This window comes from Haliotis cracherodii, unplaced genomic scaffold, assembly GCF_022045235.1.
Source record: "Haliotis cracherodii isolate W230 unplaced genomic scaffold, xgHalCrac1.p SCAF_18, whole genome shotgun sequence".
Lineage (NCBI taxonomy): Eukaryota > Metazoa > Mollusca > Gastropoda > Lepetellida > Haliotidae > Haliotis > Haliotis cracherodii.
This window is the reverse complement of record NW_027266273.1, coordinates 17,397,777-17,422,896: the sequence shown is the minus strand read 5'-3', so window position 1 is coordinate 17,422,896 and position 25,120 is coordinate 17,397,777. Positions and strand designations below refer to the sequence as shown.

The following is a 25,120-nucleotide window of genomic DNA, read 5'->3' as shown; positions in this document are numbered from 1 at the left end:
CGAAAACACGATAAAAATCTACTTAGAAAGTGTTTTTACAGTTGTATGGGCAATAGAGAGCTGGGAATTTGGTGCTTTTCTATATCTGAAATAGAGATAAATACCCGAGTGTCTGTCATATAGAATTTATCTTACAATGAGTTGTTTGAAACTGTATATAACGAGCTAAAGCTCGTTAGATACAATTATAAACACCGATCTATACAATAACTGGTATATGACTGGCGCGAGTGCAGTAATCTGTTTATTACACACCCTAATATCCTACCATTTTAGCATTGAATCGATGCATATTTTGTCTATTCTCATGATCGCAGTAATACATAACACAACGATCATGAATGATATCATCCGACGTACTGCTCACTACTGATACCTAATGTAACCCTACACAAAAATATTCCGATATATGTGTGGATTATCAAAGCGATAAGGCAAACTAAATAAGATAAAGAAACATGTATAACAATCTAAAACCGTTCACCACAGATTGAACCATAGTAACTTATCAATGACTTACGATCAGGAAAGTAGTCCGTCATAGCCTGACCTTAGGTCATCACCATGGAGTAGCCAATCACGGACCTGAAATTCGATCTCTCACATGCTTGATACCAGTAATCTCAAATGGGTTTCTCACCCACAGGTGCGTAAGAAAAACAAATCATCTTGTAAAAATGATCATGATATTTGTCTGTTCACAGATTCGTAGCCGAGCTTGATGAAATCGGAAAAGTGATCCGCGATCGGAATTCGTCACGTGACCACTCCTATCACTATCTGGTCCCGTGCACTATCTAATGTCGGCTGTCTGGTGGAGCATGCAGGAAAATTAGTTTGACAAATGAAAACAACTAGACTGGCTGAATGTCGACTTGGAAAACTTGGAAAACAGTAGTAGGAATGGAATGTGTCATTAGTTTACATTATTAATATCACACTAATAAAGGAATAGTTGAACAAGTATTACTAGATAAATTCTTTCGCTTGATGTTACGAAACGTTGCTTGACAGGAGATCAACAATAATTGTTAGCTAAATGTGTGTAGTGGTGCTGAATTCAAATGTAATCCATCTCAATATAAATGTACATGTAAACATCGGCTGGCTATTGGTGTTTATGAATCATATCCATACACATTATTATTTAAAGATATGAAGTTATATTCTCTATGCCGATATATTATTTTACATTGTACATATTTCCAAGTATCTGTGATCGTAATAATAACGATTTTCTAATCTTTTTCACTTTAGTACCTTTGCAATCTTTTATGTTTGTAAATATTTTGCTTGTATCAAGTGCAGACGAAACTGCTTTTTAAATAGGCAACGGTTACCTTCGTCCACTATGTTTACAACACTTCTGCGAGATATCGTGCTTTCAGTGCAGTGTTTTTTTGCCATAGTGGTGAAGATAAAAGCAAAACGAAAGTCGCGGGACCAAGCTGCATGTTCCGAGGCGATTATCTCCCCTTTAAATACTCAAGTCCAGCATTCAGTCAATTTCATAATTCACTTGTGATACTGAATTCCCGCGATTCTGTCGCGATGTGTTTGCAATCATCGCTCAACACCTGTGTGTTAAATTGGGAATTGAAAACGTAAACTACTTTCCAAAAATGTATCCGCACTCGTTGTGTCAATCTCGTGTATCTACCCGCGATTGTTCTGCCAATCCCGTGTATCCATCCGCGTTTATTCTGCCATCCCGTATATCCATCCGCGATTGTTCTTCCATTTCCGTGTATCCATCCGCGTTTATTCTGCCATCCCGTATATCCATCCGCGATTGTTCTTCCATTTCCGTGTATCCATCCGCGTTTGTTCTGCCATTCCCGTGTATCCATCCGCGTTTGTTCTGCCAATCCTGTGTATCCATCCGCTTTTCTTCTGCCAGTCTCGTGTATCCATCCGCATTTGTTCTGCCAGTCTCGTGTATCCATCCGCTTTTGTTCTGCCATCCGCGCTTGTTCTGTCGATCGCGTATATCAATTCACGCTTTTCTCGTCAATCTCGTGTATCCATCCGCGCTTGTTCTGTCAGTCTCATAATATACATTCAATTTGTATACTACAAGCAGCATGAATTTCTACGGTTCTGTCACTGGTGTTTTATGCTAGCCAATCGTGTTAATGCTACAGGGACTGATCAGAGATACCATCCTGGTATTGGTTGCGTTCCTCTTTCCCTCTCTCACATCGCAGTGTTATAAACGTACACATTCATTTTTGACTCTGAAAATAGGTTAAGACTTACTTTGCAAGTGAACATTTCCATAACACAGTATTGTACATCTACGTAACCAAACATATTATCTTGTTGCATTGACATTTGTTTAGTACGTACGTCGTCTTGATCAGCACATCAATTCTTACAGTACAAAGAAATTATGCTTTTTGACACAATCCGTCAAAGGTGGTTACTAGTGGACAAGTATAATAAAAAATAATAATAAACAATAAAAAAATATATAATAAAATAAAAGTATTCATAAAATAATTTCAAAACTGTGTTGACTTTAATTGTTTATGTTCACTCTGTTTTGTACAGGACGTGGCTCCTTATGATATTGACTTTATGTTTGGCCTAAGGCCTTCATGCTGAAATAAAATATCTGAGAAAAAGGGACTGAAGTTGGTGCACAGAAACCCACATCCTCTTTCCTTCCCTTCTATAACGTATCATTTCCGTATTTTTGGCGTCAATCCTCGACTGCAGCGACATTGGGCATATGAACTGAGATCCCCTGGGAAAGAATGCAGGTCATACTACTGATAACATCTTCGTTCATTACCAAGATTGTATGAGCATATCAGCGTAGAAATCCTTACCTTATGCTCTTTTTATTTGGTTCAAGGTTTTATTGTTGATTATGAGTTATGTTGTATCTTGTTTTCGTTCAGTTGTATTTGGAGTAACGACTGATGTTTTGAATGTACCTTTGTTGCAAACTCAAAGCAAATAAATGATTGTTCCGAAACAAGTGTCACTTGTACCTTTGAGTGTAAACTGGATCCGGGAAATGCATGCGCTTCTTGTTTCACAACTGGTTCAGTCCTGCTGGGTCAATACAGTGAGTGAATGAGTTTAATTCTGCCTTTAATAGTGTTACGGTTTTATCACGTCAGGAATAATAAATGTGAGAAACAAGTCCGTTGTGATACCACTAGTGAATAATCGTTGAGAATCAGAATTCGGACCCACGATCATATAAGTCTGACTCAAATCTGCACGACAAAAATTGACGCTTGAGACGAGTTGAAGAGAGTTCAATTTTTGAAACGCGCTGTTTACTAGGAGTTGATGCCTGATATATGCTAGCGGAAAGAAAAGTAAATGTACTTCGTTTAAAGTAGTGTAAATGTTATGGTGTTGAAAATAACAACATAATATTTGGTCGCATGATCAACGTTTTGTCCCATCAAATTCACTGATAAAACCATACCTGGTAACAGGAGACAGAGTGACACGCCCTTAAAGAAGGGGATGTGGAGTGTGGGGTGTAACAACTCAATTAGCAATGTAAATATCGGGAGTTCGCACCATTGGCGTTGATGCAGACGAGGCAGCGGTGTCTCAGAAAAGACACAAGATGATTGTAAACAGTCTGCGGGATGTTCCAATGTCAACCAAAGATTGGCTAACTGAGTGAGCTAGCGTTATCGGTGTGTTCTCATCTAGTCGTAGATGTCGGTCTATAGGGAAGAGGCAAAGGAACTCGATGATAGCGTGTATAGCATATTATCATATAATAGGTAGGTTTCTCGGCAGGATAAAGCCAACCGATAAAAACGATATCCGTTGGGGTCATATGCGGATAGAGATGCAAATATCAAAGGTCACGTAGGACTACTTTCGCTGTTTATAAACAAACATGGTGTCGCCCTCGTCATTCGGCGATCGAGTCAGAATTAACCATCGGGAATCTAGATAAACTACAGGGATAATTGCTATCATTATGAAAAGAAAAGTCCAATATACTGAAAATCAGTGTCTAACTGTGATGTAGCTAAGGCATTTTATAAGTTTTGGCAACTTTGGAGATATTAATTTCGAAACAATTTTGCGAGGGCACGAGGCCAAGCCAAGCGGGATGAGTAGCCATATTTGTGCTTGTAGACCTCTGCGGCTTAAAACCTTCTCCACAAATTAAAGTAGTTGGATATTGCCGAAATATGTTTGAATTGTTACCTTGTTTCGTTTAGTCGCTGTGTGTACATCTGACTACAATTCTTAAGGTTATAACAGGACAGACCGACTGTCAACAACGTCTGACCGTGGCCGTGACGTCTCATAGACTAGGGTTAGAGTAGCTTCCCTTTGACAAAGGGCAGTTACTCTACCGGACAGACCGATGAATTGCCGCTAAAGGCAATTAAAAACAACTGTTGTTTTACGTATATGTTGCTTCGCCACTGTATAAGAAACAGATTTCAGTTGGAACTATATTGGCTACTGTCACTGTCCGACTGACACATCACTTACCCTTTGACGTAATAAATATTAATGCGCCCATTCCAGGAAAACTCGCAATATTTCGGTAACGTTTGTGAGAGAGGGAAAGCGATTTTAAAGCACAGAATTAAAGAATGACATTATATGATAAAGAGGTTATCACGCTTGTGTGTTTGGGGATGGTAAATATCCTGTATTAGGAATAAACACTATGTATTTTGCTCGCCAAGGCTCGCTAAATACAATGTTTATTCCTAATGCAGGATATTTAGCATCCCCAAACACACTCGCGTGATAACCTCTTTATATATTCACACCACTCTATATATATAGAGGGGTGTGAGTCTCTCTATATATAGAGGGGTGTGAATTTTTGTCTATACGAATATATTAATGCTATACACGCTATCATCGAGTTCCCGTGGGAAGAGGTCTGGAGAAAAAGCCGGTCATGGAGAGCTACAACGTTGTGATGCCTAAAACAATCTGTTACAACACGTGAAACACGTGGGCGGGTATCATCCTCCTGCAACGTGACTTCCACCGACAGTAATTCATAAACACATGCTCAAAATAAAGTCGGAATCGAACTATCAACTCTGCTTTTGGATGAGATTTTTTATGACTATGGTAAAGGGTTTTGTCGCTTTTATTCCGAACTTTGAATGTGCAGTTTGGTATCAATGTCATAGATGCACCAACCGAATATGGTTTTCGTTTTGACGTGAGGTCACACGTGGCGACCAGCCAGTGGCAAGTCACGGGTCTTGCCCTGCTGTAGACATCGTCTCCAAAGTGATGATGTTGTGTATCAATAAACATTAGCATGTCACCATTCCTGTCTTGCAGCATAGCAACGGCGCGGAGACGTTGATTTTCCACAAACCGTGGCATTGCGTAAGCGTCATTTACGGTTCAAATAAAGTTTTTTAATGAGCACCTGATAGCTAACCAATCATTGTGTGCTGTTCACATTGAACAAAACGTGTGAGTATCATGCTCTCATAAAATGTCGAGCAGATGCCTCCATAAATGTGTATTGTAAGATGCATGATATAATTTCAGAAAAATATATTTTTATTATATGAGACAATGTTACCTTTTTTTATACATAGCTTATATCAGTACGTATAAATCATTTCCTAAGTCATAAACAATTCTGAATTGTAACGGAATATAATAATAATAATAATAATATGAATATGAATATGAATATGAATAAAAAATAAACCAATCAACCGTTTGGTTGTGATTTGAAAAAGGAGTTTAAAAACAGCTGAGCAAAACCAGGGTTCTTGATCATAATGAAAATATTTCTGTCAAGCAGTTTCCACTTTAGTGTCTACTGCATATGTTAACGACACATTATCTCTGGAACACTCCCTACATTCCCCTGGGGACATTTTTTCAATTTTCTATTGGCTGCCATTGAATGTCATGGCCATCAGGCAACACGGGTCGAAAACCCTGGTAATGACGAACGTTGGCACGCGGCACAATGTCTTGTCATGTTACTGGTGACATCCGTGAGAGTTAAGTCAAGAGCTGTCTGCCATAGTCTTCAGTTGTCACAGGACTGTTTCTTGCAGCAAGTCTTGCATACCTTCTCCGAATCTTCTATGGTGAAACACGTCTTGCACACAACGATACCGCATTTTCGACAGTGGTGCTACATGGGAAATAAAGATAATAATTTCATGTCATTAAATGTTACACATAACGTATTTTGAAACACGTCTTGCACTCAACAATACCGCATTTTCGACAGTGGTTCTACATGGGAAATAAAGATAATAATTTCATGTCATTAAATGTTACACATAACGTATTTTGAAACACGTCTTGCACACAACGTGTTTCGACAGTGGTGCTACATAAATATAAATAGCGGAAATAAAAATAAAATACGTTATTCAATGACATGAACTTTTTATTTTTATTTCCGCTATTTATATCAAAAGTCATCCTTGAGGGGATAATGATTAAACAAACATACATGACTTTTCTAAAACAGAAGGGGCGGTGGGGTAACCTATTAGCTGGTGTCCGAACGTCAGGTGGAAGACCTGGATTCTATAACCCAGAAGGGTAAAATATGTGAAGCCAAATTCTGGTTTTCCCCGCCGTGATATTGCTGGATTATTGCTAAAAACGGCGTTCAACAATACTCACTCACTCTAAAACTGCAATTTGTTGTTTTGTCGATCTCTATAATCAAGGTAACTGCATAGAGATATATAGTTAAATAAAAGACACATATACTGTTATTTTAACGAAACTATAAAAATCAAAGAAAATGGTTTTGGGTTTAATACCATCTTGAACTTAATATGGCAGATGTATCAACTTTATGTTGAAGTCCTTCATGAGTGAGTATGGATTTACGCCGCTCTAGCAATATTCCAGCAGCATCACGGCGGGGGACACCAGAAATGAGCTTCACACATTGTACCCATGTCGGGAATCGAACCCGGATCTTCAGCGTGACGAGCCAACGCTTTAACCACTAGGCTACCCGACCGCCCCTGAAGTCCTTCAGGACGCATTTGGTGTAACCCACCAGCATTGATACAGTTACCAATTACATAATTGCCGATGGAGTGTATTATATGTACTGAAAAACATATAGTGAGTTTAGACTCTTGATAAATGACAAGCGACTTAAATCTTCTGTCAAGGTATGACAACGCGAATAAGGATTCAAACTCAGACAATATTATTGCAATGTTGCCTCACTACCACATACCAATTTCTTCTGATATGTGTCACTTCGATGAAGCTTACTTTCTAAATTCCAGTATGTGTTTTTATAGTGTGCCAGTATATGCTTATATTTGACCACAGAAGCACACTTCCCAAGTAACGAAGGGAAAAGAACACGTGTAAGAATGGATGCACTTTGCAAACAGTTGAACCTAATTATTCCAGGCAAATGGGCGCTTTAATTATATTTGCGAAAGCTATTGAATGTGAATACACCCCATATTATACAACGATCAGATTAGTTGAGTGGGTGAGTTGGGTGTAACGCCACTTTTAACAGTATTCCAGTTACATCACGGCGTGTCAGTTTAATGTGGGAGGAAAGCCCAAAGTGATGCAGGTCTCAGATGTTTAACACTTCGGCGAAACCCACGAGCAAGGGTATGGTGCTGACAAACCTAGAAACATAATCGGGGCGAACCGGTATTCGAACCCACAATCATAGGTTTCTGGCGTGCCAAAGGGACGCAAATCTGCACATCGAATCGCGGCGAGTTACACGGCTGGGCCACCCGTGCCCCTTCGGATTAGATGAACCTGTGTTTATTTACATTCTCAATGCAGACAACATGCAGTAACTGTCAGTGGACATGTTTTCAAGAAGAGACCAAAGAGAAACAACCTACTCATGGATCACTTTTGGCGTTCCTCCAACGTCAAACTGACGTGCAGTGAATTTACAGGAATATTGTCCAGAGCAGCGTTAAAATAAACTCATTCATTCACCTACTGACCCACCAGCACACACAATCACTCAAGTGTGTCAAAATTAGGTCAGGCGTATAGGCCAACAATAACCTGGATGAAGGGTGAAAAGAATATACTTGTCCAATTTATATAAGTGTGAAGAGGCGTACTTACTTTTCTATTAAACAAAGTAAATTTGACCTTGCACAGCATGCAAAGAGGAGCCTGAGAGTCGGGCACCCATCGTGGATCCGTCCTGCTTCTTGCATCCGATTCTGTTCACAGAAGGCAGTTATATAATGTTAAGATATTCATATTTCCTGGAACCTTTATAATATGCAATATACAGTTCACAGGGCCGAGAGAGTATTCTCGTTTTAGATGAGACAGCATGGATTCAGAGATGGTGAGGTGAAATGGGGTTTAACGTCGCGTCCATGATTATTATATAGCGACGTGCATGCACGTGTATGTGTGTGTGTGTGGCTGCTTGTACTAGTCCGGACTGATGCTGATTGTTTTAGTGCTAGCACACTGAGATACATGCCGCAGTTTAACATGAACGGACGCTCTACCACTAGACCACGGAGGCGGTCCGCTTCCTGATGATGCATGTTTATTTTTTTTAATCGTCAGGCAAAAATTGACCTGCTGTCGAGCCTTTATTATTTATAAAGTGTTTGTAGTTTCCAATTATGTAAGGCTTCGCAATTCGCCGTGCCGAGCTGCGTCGATTGGGTTTGCCTGTATCCTATGATCGGGATTTCGAATCCTAGATTCGCCCTGTTCATTGGTTTGCTAGCACCATACTTGTACTCGAACGTTTTACCAAAGTGGTTAACGTCTAAGGCCTACATCACTTCGGGCTTTCCTCCCACATTGAGCTGGCACGCCGTGATATTACTGGAATACTGTTCAAACACAACTCAGTTCATTAATTATGGACCTAATGCTAAGAGGACGACCATCCTAGAAATCGAAAACAGTGAACTACGGTTATAACGAACACGCTTATAACGAACTAACGGATATAACGAACTAACGTTTTAGTCCGGACTATTTGCTGTAGTTATGCTGTATATATGCTTATAACGAATTACGGTTATAACGAACTAAAATTAGTAGTCCCTTTGAGTTCGTTATAACCGTAGTTTACTGTATTTCCCAAAAATGTGAGTGCATATTTTGTGACAAGGGTCCAGAAATTCGAGTCATGTGGACATTTCCCTTCTCGATAACTAGTAGACCATGTCATTGCATTTAGCTGAAGTATGTGTACATCAGACTAGGCAAAGAAGAGATCCTTGCTTCACACCCATGGTGGACTGCACCACGAAAGGTATTGCGGAACATTAACGTCATGGTGAGTCAGCTGTACCTACTTCTATCTGTATGAGATGCTGTATCATTGGAGGCATTATTCTCTTCATCTTCCTTGCTGCTCGACATATGTATGTCCTTAAAACATCGGTTCACATCGGCCTTGAACTTGTCAGATGAACCTGTTAGTTCAATCAATAAAGAAGATAGTCCATGATGTTCTGTGATAATCAATGATATTTGATAAGCGTTAGGATTGATTATCCTTTGTCAATTAAACATCAACAACCTCACAATGCTTTCTCGTATTTGATGATATTGATATTGATATTGATATTGATATTGAAATTTACTATATACGGGCCTATAAAACCAGTTAAACAAATTTTAAAGGGTGCTGAGATGTGACAATCATATCACAAGGATCACGGCGAGTATGATATTGTGGTAAGAAGGGCGTTTTCGTTCAAGTTACGTTAAAAACGTCAAGCCAGTCTCATATAATTCCATGGGCGTAAAAGGCAAAATAGTGACCCTTTCCTTCAGTGAATACAATAGTCACAAACCGGAACAAAGTCTACTGACATCGGAATATATAACAGAGACACATATAATGACTACATCTTGGATAATATTTGATATTGGGGTACCTATAAAGGTTTCGGGGTACGGGTGACCAAGTCGTCTTTGGCGCCGCGGTTCGGTGTCCATCCCTTGGACACACCAGAATCGTGTGACTATGGGTTCGAATCCCGGTTCGCCTCGATTATATTTGTAGGTTTGTCAGCACCATACCCATGCTTGTTGGTTTCACCAAAGTGGTAAACCTGCGTCACCTCAAGCTTTCCTCCCACTAAGCTGACACGCTCAGTCTTCAAAGCGGGTTAAACCAAACTCACTCACTCTACAGCTTTGTGTCTCCGGAGAAAACTTAATCCACTTATAGAAAAGACGACTCCGTGGTAGAAACTGTATCATCATATTTGTATTCTTCCAAACCATTCCTTGTTAATGTTTCAGGACACCTGGCGCCATTCATCTAGTATGTTCAGTCATTCATTCAACTAACATCACACTTTCACCTTTTACGCCTAATGCAATCTGTTTCGGCGGATAATCGAGACCGGTTATTCTATTGGTATTCTATTATGTTACGCAAATATGGTACATTATTTGGGCGAAGACGTTGAAGAACGGCTGATGAACGAAATCCCAACATACACACTCGCGCTGATCATCTCAGTATAACCTAACGCAGCGTACATTCTACATGCAATCAGGGTTTGGGTGTTACATACGTATCTTCCCGGACATGTTCGTAACTATCATCAAGACTTATAATTATTCCCTGGCGTTGATGTTTCATATTTACCTTACTTCATTTGCCTTACGTTTTGAAAATTGTTCTTGAAGTCAGCGGCGGTGTCGGTTAAGTTGAAAACAAATACATTAATTGCATTAAGGAGGGCACGGGTGGCCCAGTCGTCTCAGGCGCCGCGATTCGCTGTGCAGAGTTGCGTCCCTTGGGCACGCCAGAAACCTATGATTATGGGTTCGAATCCCGGTTCGCCCCAATTATGTTTCTAGGTTCGTCAGCACCATACCTGTGCTTGTGGGTTTCACCGAAGTGGTAAACGTCTGAGACCTACATCACTTCGGGCTTTCCTCCCACATTAAGCTGACACGCCGCGATATAACTGGAATACTGTTAAAAGCGGCGTAAAACCCAACTCACTCACTCACTATTTGCATTTGCAAGACCTCACAATAATGACATACGAACCTTTGTCATCATAGATGTGGTGTTGGTCATCCTCAACATGACTTGTATCAAGTGCAAAGCGAACCATGGTATTGAATGATTCATTTGTGAAACCGTCTGAAACGTTGAGCAATGTTTCATTTCAGATGTCAGCTGTAGAGTTGTCATCACAGTGAAGTGTACATTGAACCTTAAGCTATATGTCATTGTTGGCAGTTCACATAAGTAGCTGAATGCATATACGAAAAGACGTTTCCTTTTGTTTGTATTATTTTTTGTTTTGTTTAACGCCGCACTCAGCTATGTTACAGCTATATGACGGCGGTCTGTAAATAATCGAGTCTGGACCAGACAATCCAGTGATGGACATCATGAACATCGATCCACGCAATTGGGATACGATGGCATGCACCAACCAAATCAGCGAGCTTGACCACCCGATCTCGTTAGTCGCCTCTTACGACAAGCAAAGTCGCCTTTTACGGCAAACATGGGTTGCTGAAGACCTATTCTACCCCGGAATCTTCCCGTGCATGATGTTTCCTCACAACGGTAGATGTTACGAAGGATAACAATAAGGACATACTTCATTTGTTGGTGATGAGATGGAAAGTTCATCATCATGGCAACACAGTTCACATGGTGTGTGTACATTCAGGGTGATTTCTATTGGGGACTTTTTCATTTTCAGTCTAAGTAGAGATATTTGTATTTAGTAATCTGCGTGAAACTGAGACATTGTTTTCTACCAAAATGTGGCAGTCGTTAAGTGCCATACTTATACAAAAAGCAGTTTGGCATAGCAGGTAAGTGTTTGATTAACCAGAATTAAATTAGCAGATTATAACTGTAAGATATTGCCAACTTTAGTCCTCTCATATTTACCCTAGGTCAATATGCAAATAGCAACACTTACAGTGAAAACTCAGAACTGAATGATGACCAAGTCGCCATGTATAGGTAAGTTACGCAACAAAACAACAGTGACAGACGCACATACGAACCTTTTAAGTCAGCGCCGTGGTGTTGATCACCTTGGTCATTGGAAGCATCCTTGCGGACCATGATGTTGGCGGTTCCGTCACTAAGAGACTCTGAAGCATCGGCAATGCACAGAAGTGTTGATTACAAGTAGATGTGATGTAGAATAACAAGTAACATATTTCCGGGACGTTTCTTCTAACCGGGAGTTGGTGGAGGTTTTAATTCTACACTATTTCGCAGTGTTAGTTCATCTCACTGAAGGAGCGGTTGGGTAGCCTAGTGGTTAAAGCGTTCGCTCGTCACGCCGAAGACCCGGGTTCGATTCCCGAAATATGTGGAGCCCATTATACATTCCTGTACAATGTGTGAAGCCCATTTCTGGTGTCCCCCGCCGTGATATTGCTGGAATATCGCTAAAAGCGGCGTAAAACCATACTCACTCACTCATCTCTGAAAGTTTAGCGAGGTCATCCGTGACCCAGTTTCAATAAACAGAGCATGTGACATGCAACGAACTCCATAAATAAAAACTATCCTAAAGTTGGGCAAATATACATCTACATTGTAAGAATGTTTGTTTGTTGTTTAACGCCACACTCAGCAATATTCGATACTCATTGTGTCAATCACTGGATTGTCTGGTCAAGGTTTGATTATGTACAGACAGAATATTGCTGGGTGCGGCGTTAAAAAAAACCCAACCAATTTTACTTTGTATTGCATTAACTTACCAATCAGAGCATCCACAAGCCGCTCCTTTCCTGTAACATACATTAATACATTACATAAAATTATTCAGATACCGGACTTTTGTGTGTTTATTCATCCTTAAATATACTGACCGACTCAGGTCATGCTACAGCTATAATTATGTTAATTTGACTCCAGATTTGTATATGAAAAAAAGACTTAAATTGGTTGTTTAAGAGTTGTGAATCATCAACCAAAAACATCTTTAAAGTTGTTTCAAACTTTCAAGTGATTCCATGACGCTTAATTAGCTAACAAGGCAATTCATTTTGCGTTTACGATATAAGCGACCTACATGTACTGTTTCCTGATTGGCTGATAATAGGGTAGGCGGGGTTTGTGTTGTATTGTTGAGCTGATCAATGTCGCTGATTTCGTTCTGTTGACTAGTACAGTTTTTTACGTTAGTAACTAGATAAGCAGTCTGTGAAGTTATTATTGTTGACTTACTAAATTATTGGAGGTATAAAGGTAACAAAACAACACACTATTGAAATCAGTTCTCAGTTAAACGCCAGTGACTTGTCTTCGCCATATGTTTCGTGTATCATGTGAGTGTATACACCGCTTGATGCAGGATTTCCTTGCGTCAATATGGATGTTTGACATACAACTAAAAATGAAATTATGTGCAATTCATCTATATTCACCCTCCGAGTCAATGGTGCAGGTAGGTTTTCTACTTGCTGGTTCATCAGTTTCTTCATCCGTTCCTGAAATAAACGTTGATAGAGTACATATAGTAGGGGTAGTGTCAGTGTTATTATTAATACAACAGTATTGTGATGAAAACATATTTCAATGCCATAAGGTGTGTAACTTAGATGGTCGTCCCAAATGTACACACGTTTCATTAAAATACAACATGATTGGGTAGGGTTTGAACAGTATTCCAGTTATATCACGCCGTCAGCCCATAAATAACTCTATATAACTCGGAGCCAGAACCGAAGTGAACATACGCCAAAAAAACATAACTTTAGGATCGGACCGATTTTTAGGGTCGATTGGTTATGAATTACAAGAAACGTTGGTATGTATATCAGGCATAACGTCTAATTTCCACACTATGTTAGACAGCAAATATGTGTCGATGGGATGCTTTATCGCAGAACAATTTGTCAAAACAATTATGTCAGATATTGTTGGAGATATGTATGATGTGGCCGCATAAGTTGTTTTTTGTTGTAGTTTGCTATTTGATTTGCTATAGTTTCAAGTTTAGTAAAATCTAAATATTTTTTACATTTGTATACTTATCCTGCATTACTCCGTATTGCATTTACTGCTGTCTTTGACAGAGTGACGAACTGTGTGAGATCCAGCTGCTGAAGAAAGTTGTCCCAACCAGTTCAGGAGGCAGCGCCCTCTCACAGTCGGCACGTGACCCGGAAGTCATGACGTCACACAAAAACACATAACTGCTTTAAACATAACATCTGAAACTTCGTGGGGAGGTAGCGTAGCGAAAGGGAGGGCACTTAGACTTCGTAATGCAGGATAAGTATACAAATGTAAAAAATATTTAGATTTTACTAAATTTTTTAACTTATCCTGCATTACTCCGTATTGCATCTTTATCAGACGGCATGGCCGGTGGGCATACCTGCAGATGTGAACCATATTAAACCCTCGTCAAGGTCCGATGAATCCGCACCGCATACAAGTGATGACCGGAACATCTACGACCATTCCTGTCTTCAGGAAACAAGAGTCGATGCAAAAACGAAACGCCCGAATAGGTAACCGAAATACAATGAGGCGTGTAGCCAAAATATATAACTTACCGAAGAGCGAAAGCGAAACGCAGTAGAGCCCTCTAATCTGAGGCGATAAACACCAGAGAGTTCGACGGGCCCCGCTCGGGGAATCGAAGAATCAGCGGCGTCGGCGGCAAAATCTACGACCAATCCCAAGAGCGAATGCGAAACGCAGGAGAGCCCTCTAGGCTGGAGGCAAGGAACACCGGTGAGGTTGACGGGCACCGCTCAGGTATCAGAGAAGCAGAGGCGTTGGCGTCGGCGCCGGTGTCCACATCTACTACCATTCCTGTCGTCAGGAAACGGGAGTTGATGCAAAAAGTAAAACCCGGATAGGTGACAGCAATAGAATGAGTCGGGTAACCCAAAACTAAAACTGACCTAAGAGCGAATGCGGAACGCAAGAGATCCGTCTCGTCTGGGGTGATAAACACCAGAGAGGTCGACGGGCCCCGCTCAGGGTATCGGAGAATCAGTGGCGTCGGAGATAGATGACCTGTTGGGCTACAACCAGGGACCAAAACTGTGAACGCCGGCGACAACTTTCAAGGCTACATCACGGAAGTAGTGGTTGGCGAAGGCGGTGTCCGATCGCCACGAACAGGCTTCCCTGAACGACTGGATGGAACAGTATACCGTGAAGAACCAGTGTAAATACGATCGCCCTGATCTCATTTTATTTCAGGTGATAGCCTTTGGGGGAAGGGTCCAATCCGGCGGCTCATAAGCTTTAAGGATGACCGTCCGGAGCCACAGGGAAAAGTATTCCGGCTGACCAACGACTGCGACGAAGGGGAGACCGGCAGAAAAAGGTGTTTCCTAGACTTGCGGCAGTCTTTAGATCGTAGAATAACCTTCAGTGCCCTTACTGGGCATAATGACGCTCATCCTCATCCTCGGCACCCACACTGGACGAGGGGGGAGGGGACAAGGAATGATCTATCAGGCTGTCCTGGGAGTTGAGTCTTTACGCTGACGTCCCAGTACGGTCCATGATGAACGGCGCCCTGGGTACCGCATTCGAACCGGGCACGGGAGACGTCGAGGGCGTGCTGTACATGGACTCGAGCGGCAGTAGTCAAAACCAGTAGAAACACCCGTCTTCTACTTAAGGTCGTAGAAGGAAGACGAGGGGAGTGGTTCGAAGGGCGTTGAAGACCACATTCAGATCCAACGCAGGCGGTCCGAACTTGGCCTTCAGGTCTTCAAGACTGAACGAGCGCAGCCAGGCCCGTAGGTCGGGAATTTTCGTCTTTCTCCGATCGTCCGGGATGGCCAGAACGGAGTAGATGGCGACCAGGTGTGTGGGGGTGGTAAGCCCTTCAACCGACGGGTGCTACGCAAGTACAGAAGGAACTGATCCAGGATCTGCGGTGACGCTGTCATCGGATCCTGGTGTTTGTCAGAACAAAATGCCTGGAACAAGCATCATTTATCAGCATACAGTCCCCCTGTAGATGGACGGTGGGCTGAAGCAATAGCCTTGGTCGCTCTAGCCGAATAGCCCTTGGCTTTCTGCAGGTGTGTCAGGCGTGCAGACGATAACATGCGGGTATGAGGGTGTGGCAACAGACCGTGTGGATGGAGCAGAAGGTTGGACCACACCGGAAGTTCCAGGGGTTGTCTCTGGGTATGTTTCGGAGGTCGATAACCCAATTTCTGGCTGACCAATAAGGCGAGACCAAAGTCAATGGCAGGGGTCGAGTGGCCTGGATCTCTGAAGAACCATGGGAGGGAGAGCCGGAGTCGGAAAAGCGTACACGCGTAATCCTTCTCATGAACGATGGAAGGCTTCGACTGCCACAGCGGTCGTATCCGGCACAGGTGGAATGGAAGACGACAGCTGGCCACATTCAGATATGAGGCAAACAGATCTAGGGTTGGGGTGTCGACCGTTTGACATATTCTGGCCCGAGGCGCCGGAGAGCGTGAGGCGTCGGAGAGCTTGAGGCGCCTGGAACGCCGAAGATGGTGATTAGCGGGGGCGCCGGTCGAGTTTGTAGCGCCGGGAGAGGGGCGAGTACTCTGGGTCCGCAAACACCACACTACGGTGACGTCGTCAGTGGACACGATCAACAGGGCGTGACCGAGAAAGCACTGTCAGCAAGCGACGTCCTGGATAAGCCTTTATCTCGAGGCTGTTGCTGTGCCAATGGTGTTGATCTCTGGATCACAGGTGGTCACAATGTGGGCTGGTGTGGGCCACTAGCCACTGACAAGGTGGCAGGGGAGGTAGTCAGCAACAGGGGTCTGCGATTGCGTACCGTCGGTACGATTCGGAAAAAAGGTGTGATCGCCTGCGAGCCAACCTCAAGTAGACGAAGTAAACCAGCTGCACAATCGACCGCCGGGGCATCGACGTAACCGGGTAGTAGGAAGTCGAGGCAATATGGCCATTGCACGAAGTAATGAGATCGTTTTCATCCCTGAAGCGGCGTATAAGTACTCCTGTTCTTATATCGAGGTGACGATGGAGGACGACAACACGATACGAGGCAGGTATGCAACAGGGGTCAGTGGGACGGCCGAGGGACTTTAAGTATCAAATCGACACTGTGTCCGGTAGTCAAGGCGGAAGATAGGAAGGTGTCGTAGTCGAAAAGATCAAACCGGACGCAGGAAGGCGATCTTTTCCATCCCTTGAACGCCTATAGGCGCTATCGTTCTTATAGCGAAGGGTTGATGAAACAAGGTTCCTCGTGACAGCCGTGTTGGTAGAGGAGGTCTATTGTTTCCAACATCCGTGCATGGATGGACTGCGACAGGCGCCTGGTTGAGTGGTAGCACCAAGCGTACAGGTAGACATGGAAACCAATCTGTAGAAATACATGGCACCCCTTGCCATGGTAAGTTGACCTAATTCCGGTCGGAGTTGTTGACAGTCCGAGTACTTGACACGTGACATGTAAATCACTCTGCGCAGTAGCCGAGAAAACCGCCTTGGAGTCGGAACTGAGGTGCAAACTCCACACACAGACAATCCTCAATGAACTGTGTGAGAGACGATCAAGTGGTGTACCCGAGTTTTGCGATAAAACACGAAACCCCATGGGCGTCGTGGAAAACCCGGTGAGCGCCGAGGAAGAGTCTCTTTCAGGAACGCTGGCGCTAGGGTAGGGTAGAACAGCGTTGGTGTCGGCGATGTCGACGAAGTAAACTCTTTGTAAGTGGATGTCGTCGTCGAATCTGATACAGACGCTGTTCACATGACGCTCTGTTTCGATGGAAACCCGCAGGTCATCTCTCCGGAATCATAGCGCTTTAAACGACGGGATTATGGATAACGTCTCAGTGGGCAAGTTGAATCAGACCAACTGTCTATTGGTTGAAAGATTCCACCCAGGAAGTAGAACGATAGTCACGATCCCGAAGACCGACGGGAGAGTAGCGACAGGAGCGGCGACAGTTGTTTCACCATGCTTCTCCGTGTGACGAGTTATGAGACGGTAGCAAGAGAAGAGGGCAGCAAGAGAAGAGGGCAGTGGCGCCGGGGAGGCGATTGCCGATGGTGCCCCTTAAGCCGCAGTAGAAGATCGGATAGTCGGCTCGTTGATCTGAGCTTGATAAAGCTTGTTGATCTGGGCGCCGGAGGTCATCTTAGGCGCCGGATATATCATAGGCGCTTCTTCCGTAACTCTTGAGGCGCCGGAGTAGTCAGAGGCGCCAGAGACATTAGAGGCGTCGAAGATCATGAGATCAAAGACCTCAGAGGCGCCGGGAGCGCCGAAGACATCAGAGGATGCGGAGGCGCCGGAGCGCGGAGACATCAGAGGCGCCGGGAGCGCACGAGGCGCCGAGACATCAGAGGCGCCGAGACAACGGAGGCGCCGAGACATCGGAGGCGCCGGGAGCGCCGAGACATCGGAGGCGCCGAGACATCGGAGGCGCCGGGAGCGCCGGGACTGCCGGGACATCAGAGGCGCCGAGACATCGGAGGCGCCGCGAGCGCCGGGAGCGCCGGGACATCAGAGGCGCCGGGAGCGCCGGGACATCGGAGGCGCCGGGAGCGCCGGGAGCGCCAGAGGCGCCGAGACATCGGAGGCGCCGGGAGCGCCGGGACATCAGAGGCGCCGGAGGCGCCGAGACATCGGAGGCGCCGGGAGCGCCGGGACTGCCGGGACATCAGAGCGCCGGGACATCGGAGGCGCCGGAGGCGCCGGGAGCGCCGGGACATCGGAGGCGCCGGAGGCGTCGGGAGCGCAGGGAGCGCAGGGACATCAGAGGCGCCGAGACATCGGAGGCGCCGGGGGCGCCGGAGACATCAGCGTTGATGTGGTGGTGTTGGAGACCGTGAACGGTCGTATGTCGTGCCAGGGGAGGCAAACTCTACGTTGGGAGCGCTGGAGCCGCCGATGGAGTAGGAGACCGTGAACGGTCGTATGTCGTGCCATGGGAGGCAGACTCTACGTTGGGAGCCGCCGTTGGTGCTGGGAGCACTGCGAAGCTCCGCTGAGCGCTGCTGCCGTCAACGTAGGTGGGGGTCGACGAGCACGTTGAGCGAGGTGTGTCCTGGATACTCGCATGAGCTGAAGGATCACAGCGACGAATGACTGCAACATCGGCACTGCCTTGTGAAAGTACAGGGCGTCGTACAATCACGGCAGAAAGGGGCGGCCCCGACAAGATTTGTTCCCGCGGCAACAAGTGCAGCGAGGCTGAAAATCTGGAATTTAAGCAAAACATAACTATGTGGCAAAGCCACAAAGTGCGGGAAGCATAATGTGATTCAGAAACTTTGTATTTCAATGAAGTTTATGAGATCAAACAATGACGCTAAAAGGTAGCGAAAAAGCATAGCTTTAAGCAAACACATAACCATGTGGCCAATCACAAAGTATGGGAAGCATAATGTGATTCAGAAACTTTGTATTTCAATGAAGTTTATGAGATCAAACAATGACGCTAAAAGGTAGCGAAAAAGCATAGCTTTAAGCAAACACATAACCATGTGCAAACACGTAACCATGTGGCAAAACCACAGAGTACGGGAGACATAATGTAACTCAAAAACTTCGTATTATATTGAAGTTTATGAGAAGAAACAATTACGCTGAGAGGTAGCGAAAAGGCAAGGCTTTAAGCACACCAAAACAACATACATAAATGTAATGTATTACCCAAGCCAAAGAGAGAATTCAAAACGCAGAACACGAAATTACGTGGCCACGTGGTGAATGGCCAAAATGGCGGGAAAGAAAACAAAATGGCGGGAACAACATTGCGCCCGTAAATTACTGTGACGTGAGCCACAGACGAGCGATAAACGTTACAATTTACGAATGGGAAGACCCTAAGGTCACGGCCCATAACAGGTAACAATGTAGCAGCATATAATGAATGTAGAAACACGCAAAATATAAAAAACAAATAATAAGCTTTAATTTCCACAAGGGATACAAAGTACGTCCGTCCGTGGAGGTGACAAAGCAGTTATGTGTTTTGGTGTGACGTCATGACTTCCGGGTCACGTGCCGACTGTGAGAGGGCGCTGCCTCCTGAGCTGGTTGGGACAACTTTCTTCAGCAGCTGGATCTCACACAGTTCGTCACTCTGTCAAAGACAGCAGTAAATGCAATACGGAGTACGGAGTAATGCAGGATAAGTTAAAAAATTTATTACTCAAATAGTGAGTAACCCGATAAAACCTGGCAGTGTATTTCATTGTTGAACAATGATTGTAACTGTCATATTGTTTTTCTAGAAAGTTTGGAAAGCTAGATAGACTGTATATTAGGGGACAAGAGCAGGCCTCTTGCATCCCTCACACATTTTCATCACGTCAAGACCCGCTTTCATGTGAGTATCGCTCATCATCCCTGATTCCCTGCCTTGCCCATCTCGGAAGCGTAACCACTGTCGCAGAAGGGTGAATATATATGTTATTATCACTGACTTTTGCTATCACCACTGTATTTGTGTGTTTGATACATACCACTGCCATCATATTATATATTGCCACTGAATATTGTACTGCCACTCTATTGTTTACTGCCATTGTAATTGCTGTGTAGTAAATTGTATCGATTTGTAATCTTAGTGAATTTTGAAATACATTTTTTGATTGTATACCACTTGTTGGTTTTGAAAGATAGCCTTCCAGTTTCTATGAGGAGTCTATGACTAGATGTTCTACAGACTACAATAAACGCATGCTGCTGCCTGTTACACTTACCGGTATCTTCCCTTACTCCTCCATCACAAGAACAGAGTAGTTTTGCCAAATCTTCAGACATCACTTGGTAGACTAAAGAAATTCAACAAAATATCAACTATATCCGGCAAACGGGAAAATAAAACATTAAGATCGCTGTATTCATTAATGGGTATAATTTTCTTGTTAATCTGTGACAAGAAAGAAGTATCGAAATAACCACTGGATAACACATATTTATGACTTCACACGACCAAATATTATGTGAGGGAATAAATATTGTTTTACGCCGCAGCGACGTTTAAGCTTCAGAACAACGCCTGGTATTGATCAAGTCTGGACCAGGCAAACTGCAGTCGTGGTACGATAATTACAATCAGGGGTATAATGAATAAGTCATACATTCTGTCCATCCAATCTTCATTTGGCTCGTGTTACAAGCATTTTGTGCTCGGGAAACAGTCTGCGGATACCCAATAATGATTTGCACGTACCGTACATATAGATGACGTTGATGTTTCCCATCCCACCCCGGACACTTCCGGCGGTGTTAGCGGTGTGCATGTTGCCGCCCGTCACACCAGTCACGGTGATGTCTGTATACATAAGAATGGTTGTAATGACCGATATAAAGTGTCGCTGCATGTTGATAGCTTCAAACGAGCCAGAGACAATGGGGTACGGATATGAAAGTTACTTTATGTCCTTTTCAGGGTAATGGGTAAAACATACGTGGTTCATAAGGATACAGTCAGTGAATGCGAGTTGTGACATGGTACGATATAGCGTTACATTAACTATGTCAGATGGAGGGGCTGGGGGAGCACGAGTGGCCCAGTGCAGAGTTACGTCCCTTGGGTACGTCAGAAGCCTATGATTATAGGTTCGAATCCCGGTTCGACATGATAACGTTTCTAGGTACTATCAGGACCATACCCTATCGTGGGTATCACCAAAATGGTAAACGTCTGAGACCTGCATCACTTCGAGCTTTCTTCCAAAATTTAGCCGACATGCCATGATATAACTGGAATACTGTTAAAAAGGCGTTAAACCCAACTCACTCTCATGGACAAGGGGTGTTTGGTGCGGTTTAAACAGTATTGCAGAATCTCACGGCCTGCGAACTTGTAAGAGAAGAGTGACGCATGTAGACGTTTACCATCTCGCAGAAAAATACGTGCACTAACATCATGTGGGAATACATGGACCATATCGGGACAAATCCCAGATTTCAACCCAAGAACACATCATCCTGGCTCGACTAAAGTACGCAACTCGGCGCCAAAGACGACGTGGCCACTCGTTTACCTGAACGATTACCGTTAGTGATCTCACAATTCTTGGAATTTCTGTAAACTCGTTTCCAATCTGATGAAATGGATCAATGATACGTGATGACATTTTTTACTATGGGTGCACTCCTTTGCTAGATGATATAGTAAAGTGAATTCGTGCCTATATGCTAGATGGAAACGACGCATGCTTACCTCCTTCAAAAGAATTTGTCCTGTGATTTCTCCTTGTGACAACCTTGCCGCAAGGTTTGAAAAGCTCAGCATATGTCTTCCTTGCACAGAGTTGCAACTCCTGTAACGTGCTTATATTATCCCGACACAATCGTTCCCGAAGCCCGGGGTGAAATCCATTAAATATAAGATCTATAGCTTCCGAGGATTCCGGATCAAGCTTGTTGGACTGATACAAAAATACCATTTTGTGATGAACATAATTTTCAACTGATTCATCCGGTTCCTGTTGTCTCGCTTCAAGATCTAACCGTAACCGATACGGATCTATCTCAGCTCGGAAGAAGTGGCATCGAAATGCGTGTTTTAATGTTTCAAATGTTTCAGTGTGTGAAGTGCCTAGAGACCGATACCACAAAGCAGCTCTCCCCGACAAACGCTGTCGAAACTGCAAAACTGTCTCACTATCGCGCCACTTCTCTAGACAGGCATACGTCTCGAATTTATCCAACCACAACTCCGGGATTTGTTGACCTTCTCGTCCATAAAAGACAGTCAGGAGCCCCGGATCGTCTCCTTCGTTCATGATTTCTGTCAACACGTAATCGATTAAATTTGTTCGTTAAATTGGACGAAAGGAAGTTAAAAACCTGTTATCATCCTTGTCGAATGATAGAGAAGGGACATACTCCCTCCACGTGGGTACAAATACACCACAATGCCTCATGTAAACACACCTTTGCGTGTTTTCATGGCGTTGTTAAGTGTAAATCGTCGGGGTGAGAAATAGTCCGCCCGGACCATTTGTCACCATCTGATCACCCCTTATAGTGGTGACACAGAATCCGGCAGGACTTACCGCCTATTAATAAGGCTAATGACTCCCTATTTCCAATCTGGTTAATCGTGAATTTTATGATTATTATTATTCAGTTTTATTTCATTTAAGGGGTAACGGTCTTTCTCGTTTAAACATCCCATCCGGAATTGCCGGTCTGTCTGTAGGATTTGTCACAAAGGTCTGACCCCTATGTTCTTTCATAACGAATCTCACAAACACAAAGCGTTTCATTACAATGCAGATATACTACTCATGCCTTGACAGATAATTTTTTGGAATTAGTGTGTGAACAATTTAATCAGTTGTTAGGTTTCCCGTTGGTTTAATAATTGTGAGTGAGTCGGAGTGAGTGAGTTAGTGAGTGAGTGAGTTGGGTTTAACACGAAATTGTCAATTGTGTCAAAGATAATTGGATGGATCAGCCATGCCCATGGTGATGTTGTAGGGTTAATCTTCTACTTGGCCAAAAGTGAGTGAGTATGGTTTTACGCCGCTTTTAGCAATAATCCAGCAATGGGCTTCATACATTGTACCCATGTCGGGAATCGAACCCGGGTCTTTGGCGTGAAGAGCGAACGCTTTAACCACTAGGCTACCCGACCGCCTCACCTTGGCCAAAAACGTATGTATATACATGTACATATTTGCAGACAACACACTAAATGACATTAACCATAAGCGCCGGCCAACATGACGAATGAGGTAAGCTTGTTGGTTAGAGTCCGGGGTCCGATCCCCTAACTGAGTAGTGACTATGCTTGTCGTAAAAGGTGACTATGCTTGTCGTAAAAGGTGACTATGCTTGTCGTAAACGGCGACTAACGGGATCGGGTGGTCAGGCCACAGGAACTCGTTATTGGTCAGTTAATGAACATATATATCCCATATATGTAAGTAGAAAACATATAGGGGGTATATATTTTTATTTACTGACCAATAACGAGTTCCTGTGGGTCAGGCTCGCTGACTTGGTTGATGCATGTCATCGATCCCAATTGCGTGGATCGATGCTCATGATGGCAATCACTGGATTGTCTGGTCCATTATGTACACATCGCCGTGTGCCGAGTGTGACGTAAAACAACAAACAAACAAACAAACAAACCTAACTGAGTACAATTTGTGAAGCCCATTTCTGATGTCCGCCATCGTCATATTCCTGGAATGTTGCTAAAAGCGGCGTAAATCCATATTCACTCACTCCTAGCTACCCTTAAAAACGTTATTAATTACTATAGTAAAATATGTATTGCAGGCACTCACATGTACATATACCTGTCATATTCTGTTCAGACACTTTCTTACATCATTAGATCAGGGGGCACGGTTGGCCCAGTCGTCTAAGGCGCCGCGATTCGCTGTGCAGAGTTATGTCCCTTGGGCACGCCAGAAACCTATGATTGTGGGTTCGAATCACAGTTCGCCCGGGGGCACGGGTGGCCCAGTCGTCTAAGGCGCCGCGATTCGATGTGCAGAGTTGCATCCCTTGGGCACGCCAGAAACCTATGATTGTGGGTTCGAATCCCGGTTCGCCCCAATTATGTTTCTAGGTTTGTCAGCACCATACCCGTGCTCGTGGGTTTCACCGAAGTGGTAACCGTCTGAGACCTGCATCACTTCGGGCTTTCCTCCCACATTAAGCTGACACGCCGTGATATAACTGGAATACTGTTAAAAGCGGCGTTAAACCCAACTCACTCACTCACTCACTCACTCACTCACTCACAGTTCGCCCCGATTATGTTTCTAGGTTTCTCAGCACCATACCCGTGCTCGTAGGTTTCATCGAAGTGGTAAACGTCTGAGACCTGCGTCACTTCGGGCTTTCCTCTCACATTAAGCTGACACGCCGTGATATAACTGGAATAATGTAAAAAGCGGCGTTAAACCCAACTCACTCACTCACTCATTAGATCACAATAATTACACGCATAAATAACGATTTGAATACCCAAAGTTTAAACATGAGAGAAAATGAAATTGAAATAACCTTAGGGTAGTTATTCGTCTGTTTATGAATTAATATCTACGGCATCATATTTATTTGTAGCTTAATATCTTACATTAGTATTCGCGTATATCTATAAATTGTCAGCTGATGACCAGAAAAAGCCCGATTTATGCTCATTATTCTCATATTCTACATTCTAGCTTCTTCATTGTCACATTATTTTG

The 25,120-nt window shown here is 43.7% G+C and overlaps 2 protein-coding genes across 2 annotated transcripts in view; one reads left to right on the top strand and one right to left on the bottom strand.

The window, feature by feature from the left end:
* Positions 1 to 2,984, top strand: part of LOC139465823 (polyunsaturated fatty acid 5-lipoxygenase-like) — a 29,362-nt gene extending 26,378 nt beyond the window's left edge. The window contains exon 15 of the mRNA XM_071247758.1: positions 705 to 2,984. Within this exon, the coding sequence (XP_071103859.1) occupies positions 705 to 801 (97 nt within the window). The 3' untranslated portion in view covers positions 802 to 2,984. The remainder of the gene's footprint in view (positions 1 to 704) is intronic.
* Positions 2,985 to 5,716: 2,732 nt separating this feature from the next.
* On the bottom strand, positions 5,717 to 22,850 carry LOC139465326 (uncharacterized). The gene is made up of 10 exons (XM_071247027.1): positions 22,126 to 22,850; positions 21,130 to 21,231; positions 20,657 to 20,728; positions 13,375 to 13,437; positions 12,706 to 12,735; positions 11,995 to 12,084; positions 11,012 to 11,107; positions 9,291 to 9,410; positions 8,083 to 8,183; positions 5,717 to 6,127 (listed from the first exon to the last, which is right to left on the bottom strand). The coding sequence occupies exons 1-10, from the start codon at positions 22,688 to 22,690 to the stop codon at positions 6,020 to 6,022; spliced, it is 1,347 nt and encodes a 448-aa protein (XP_071103128.1). The 5' UTR covers positions 22,691 to 22,850; the 3' UTR covers positions 5,717 to 6,019.
* Positions 22,851 to 25,120: the final 2,270 nt, after the last annotated feature.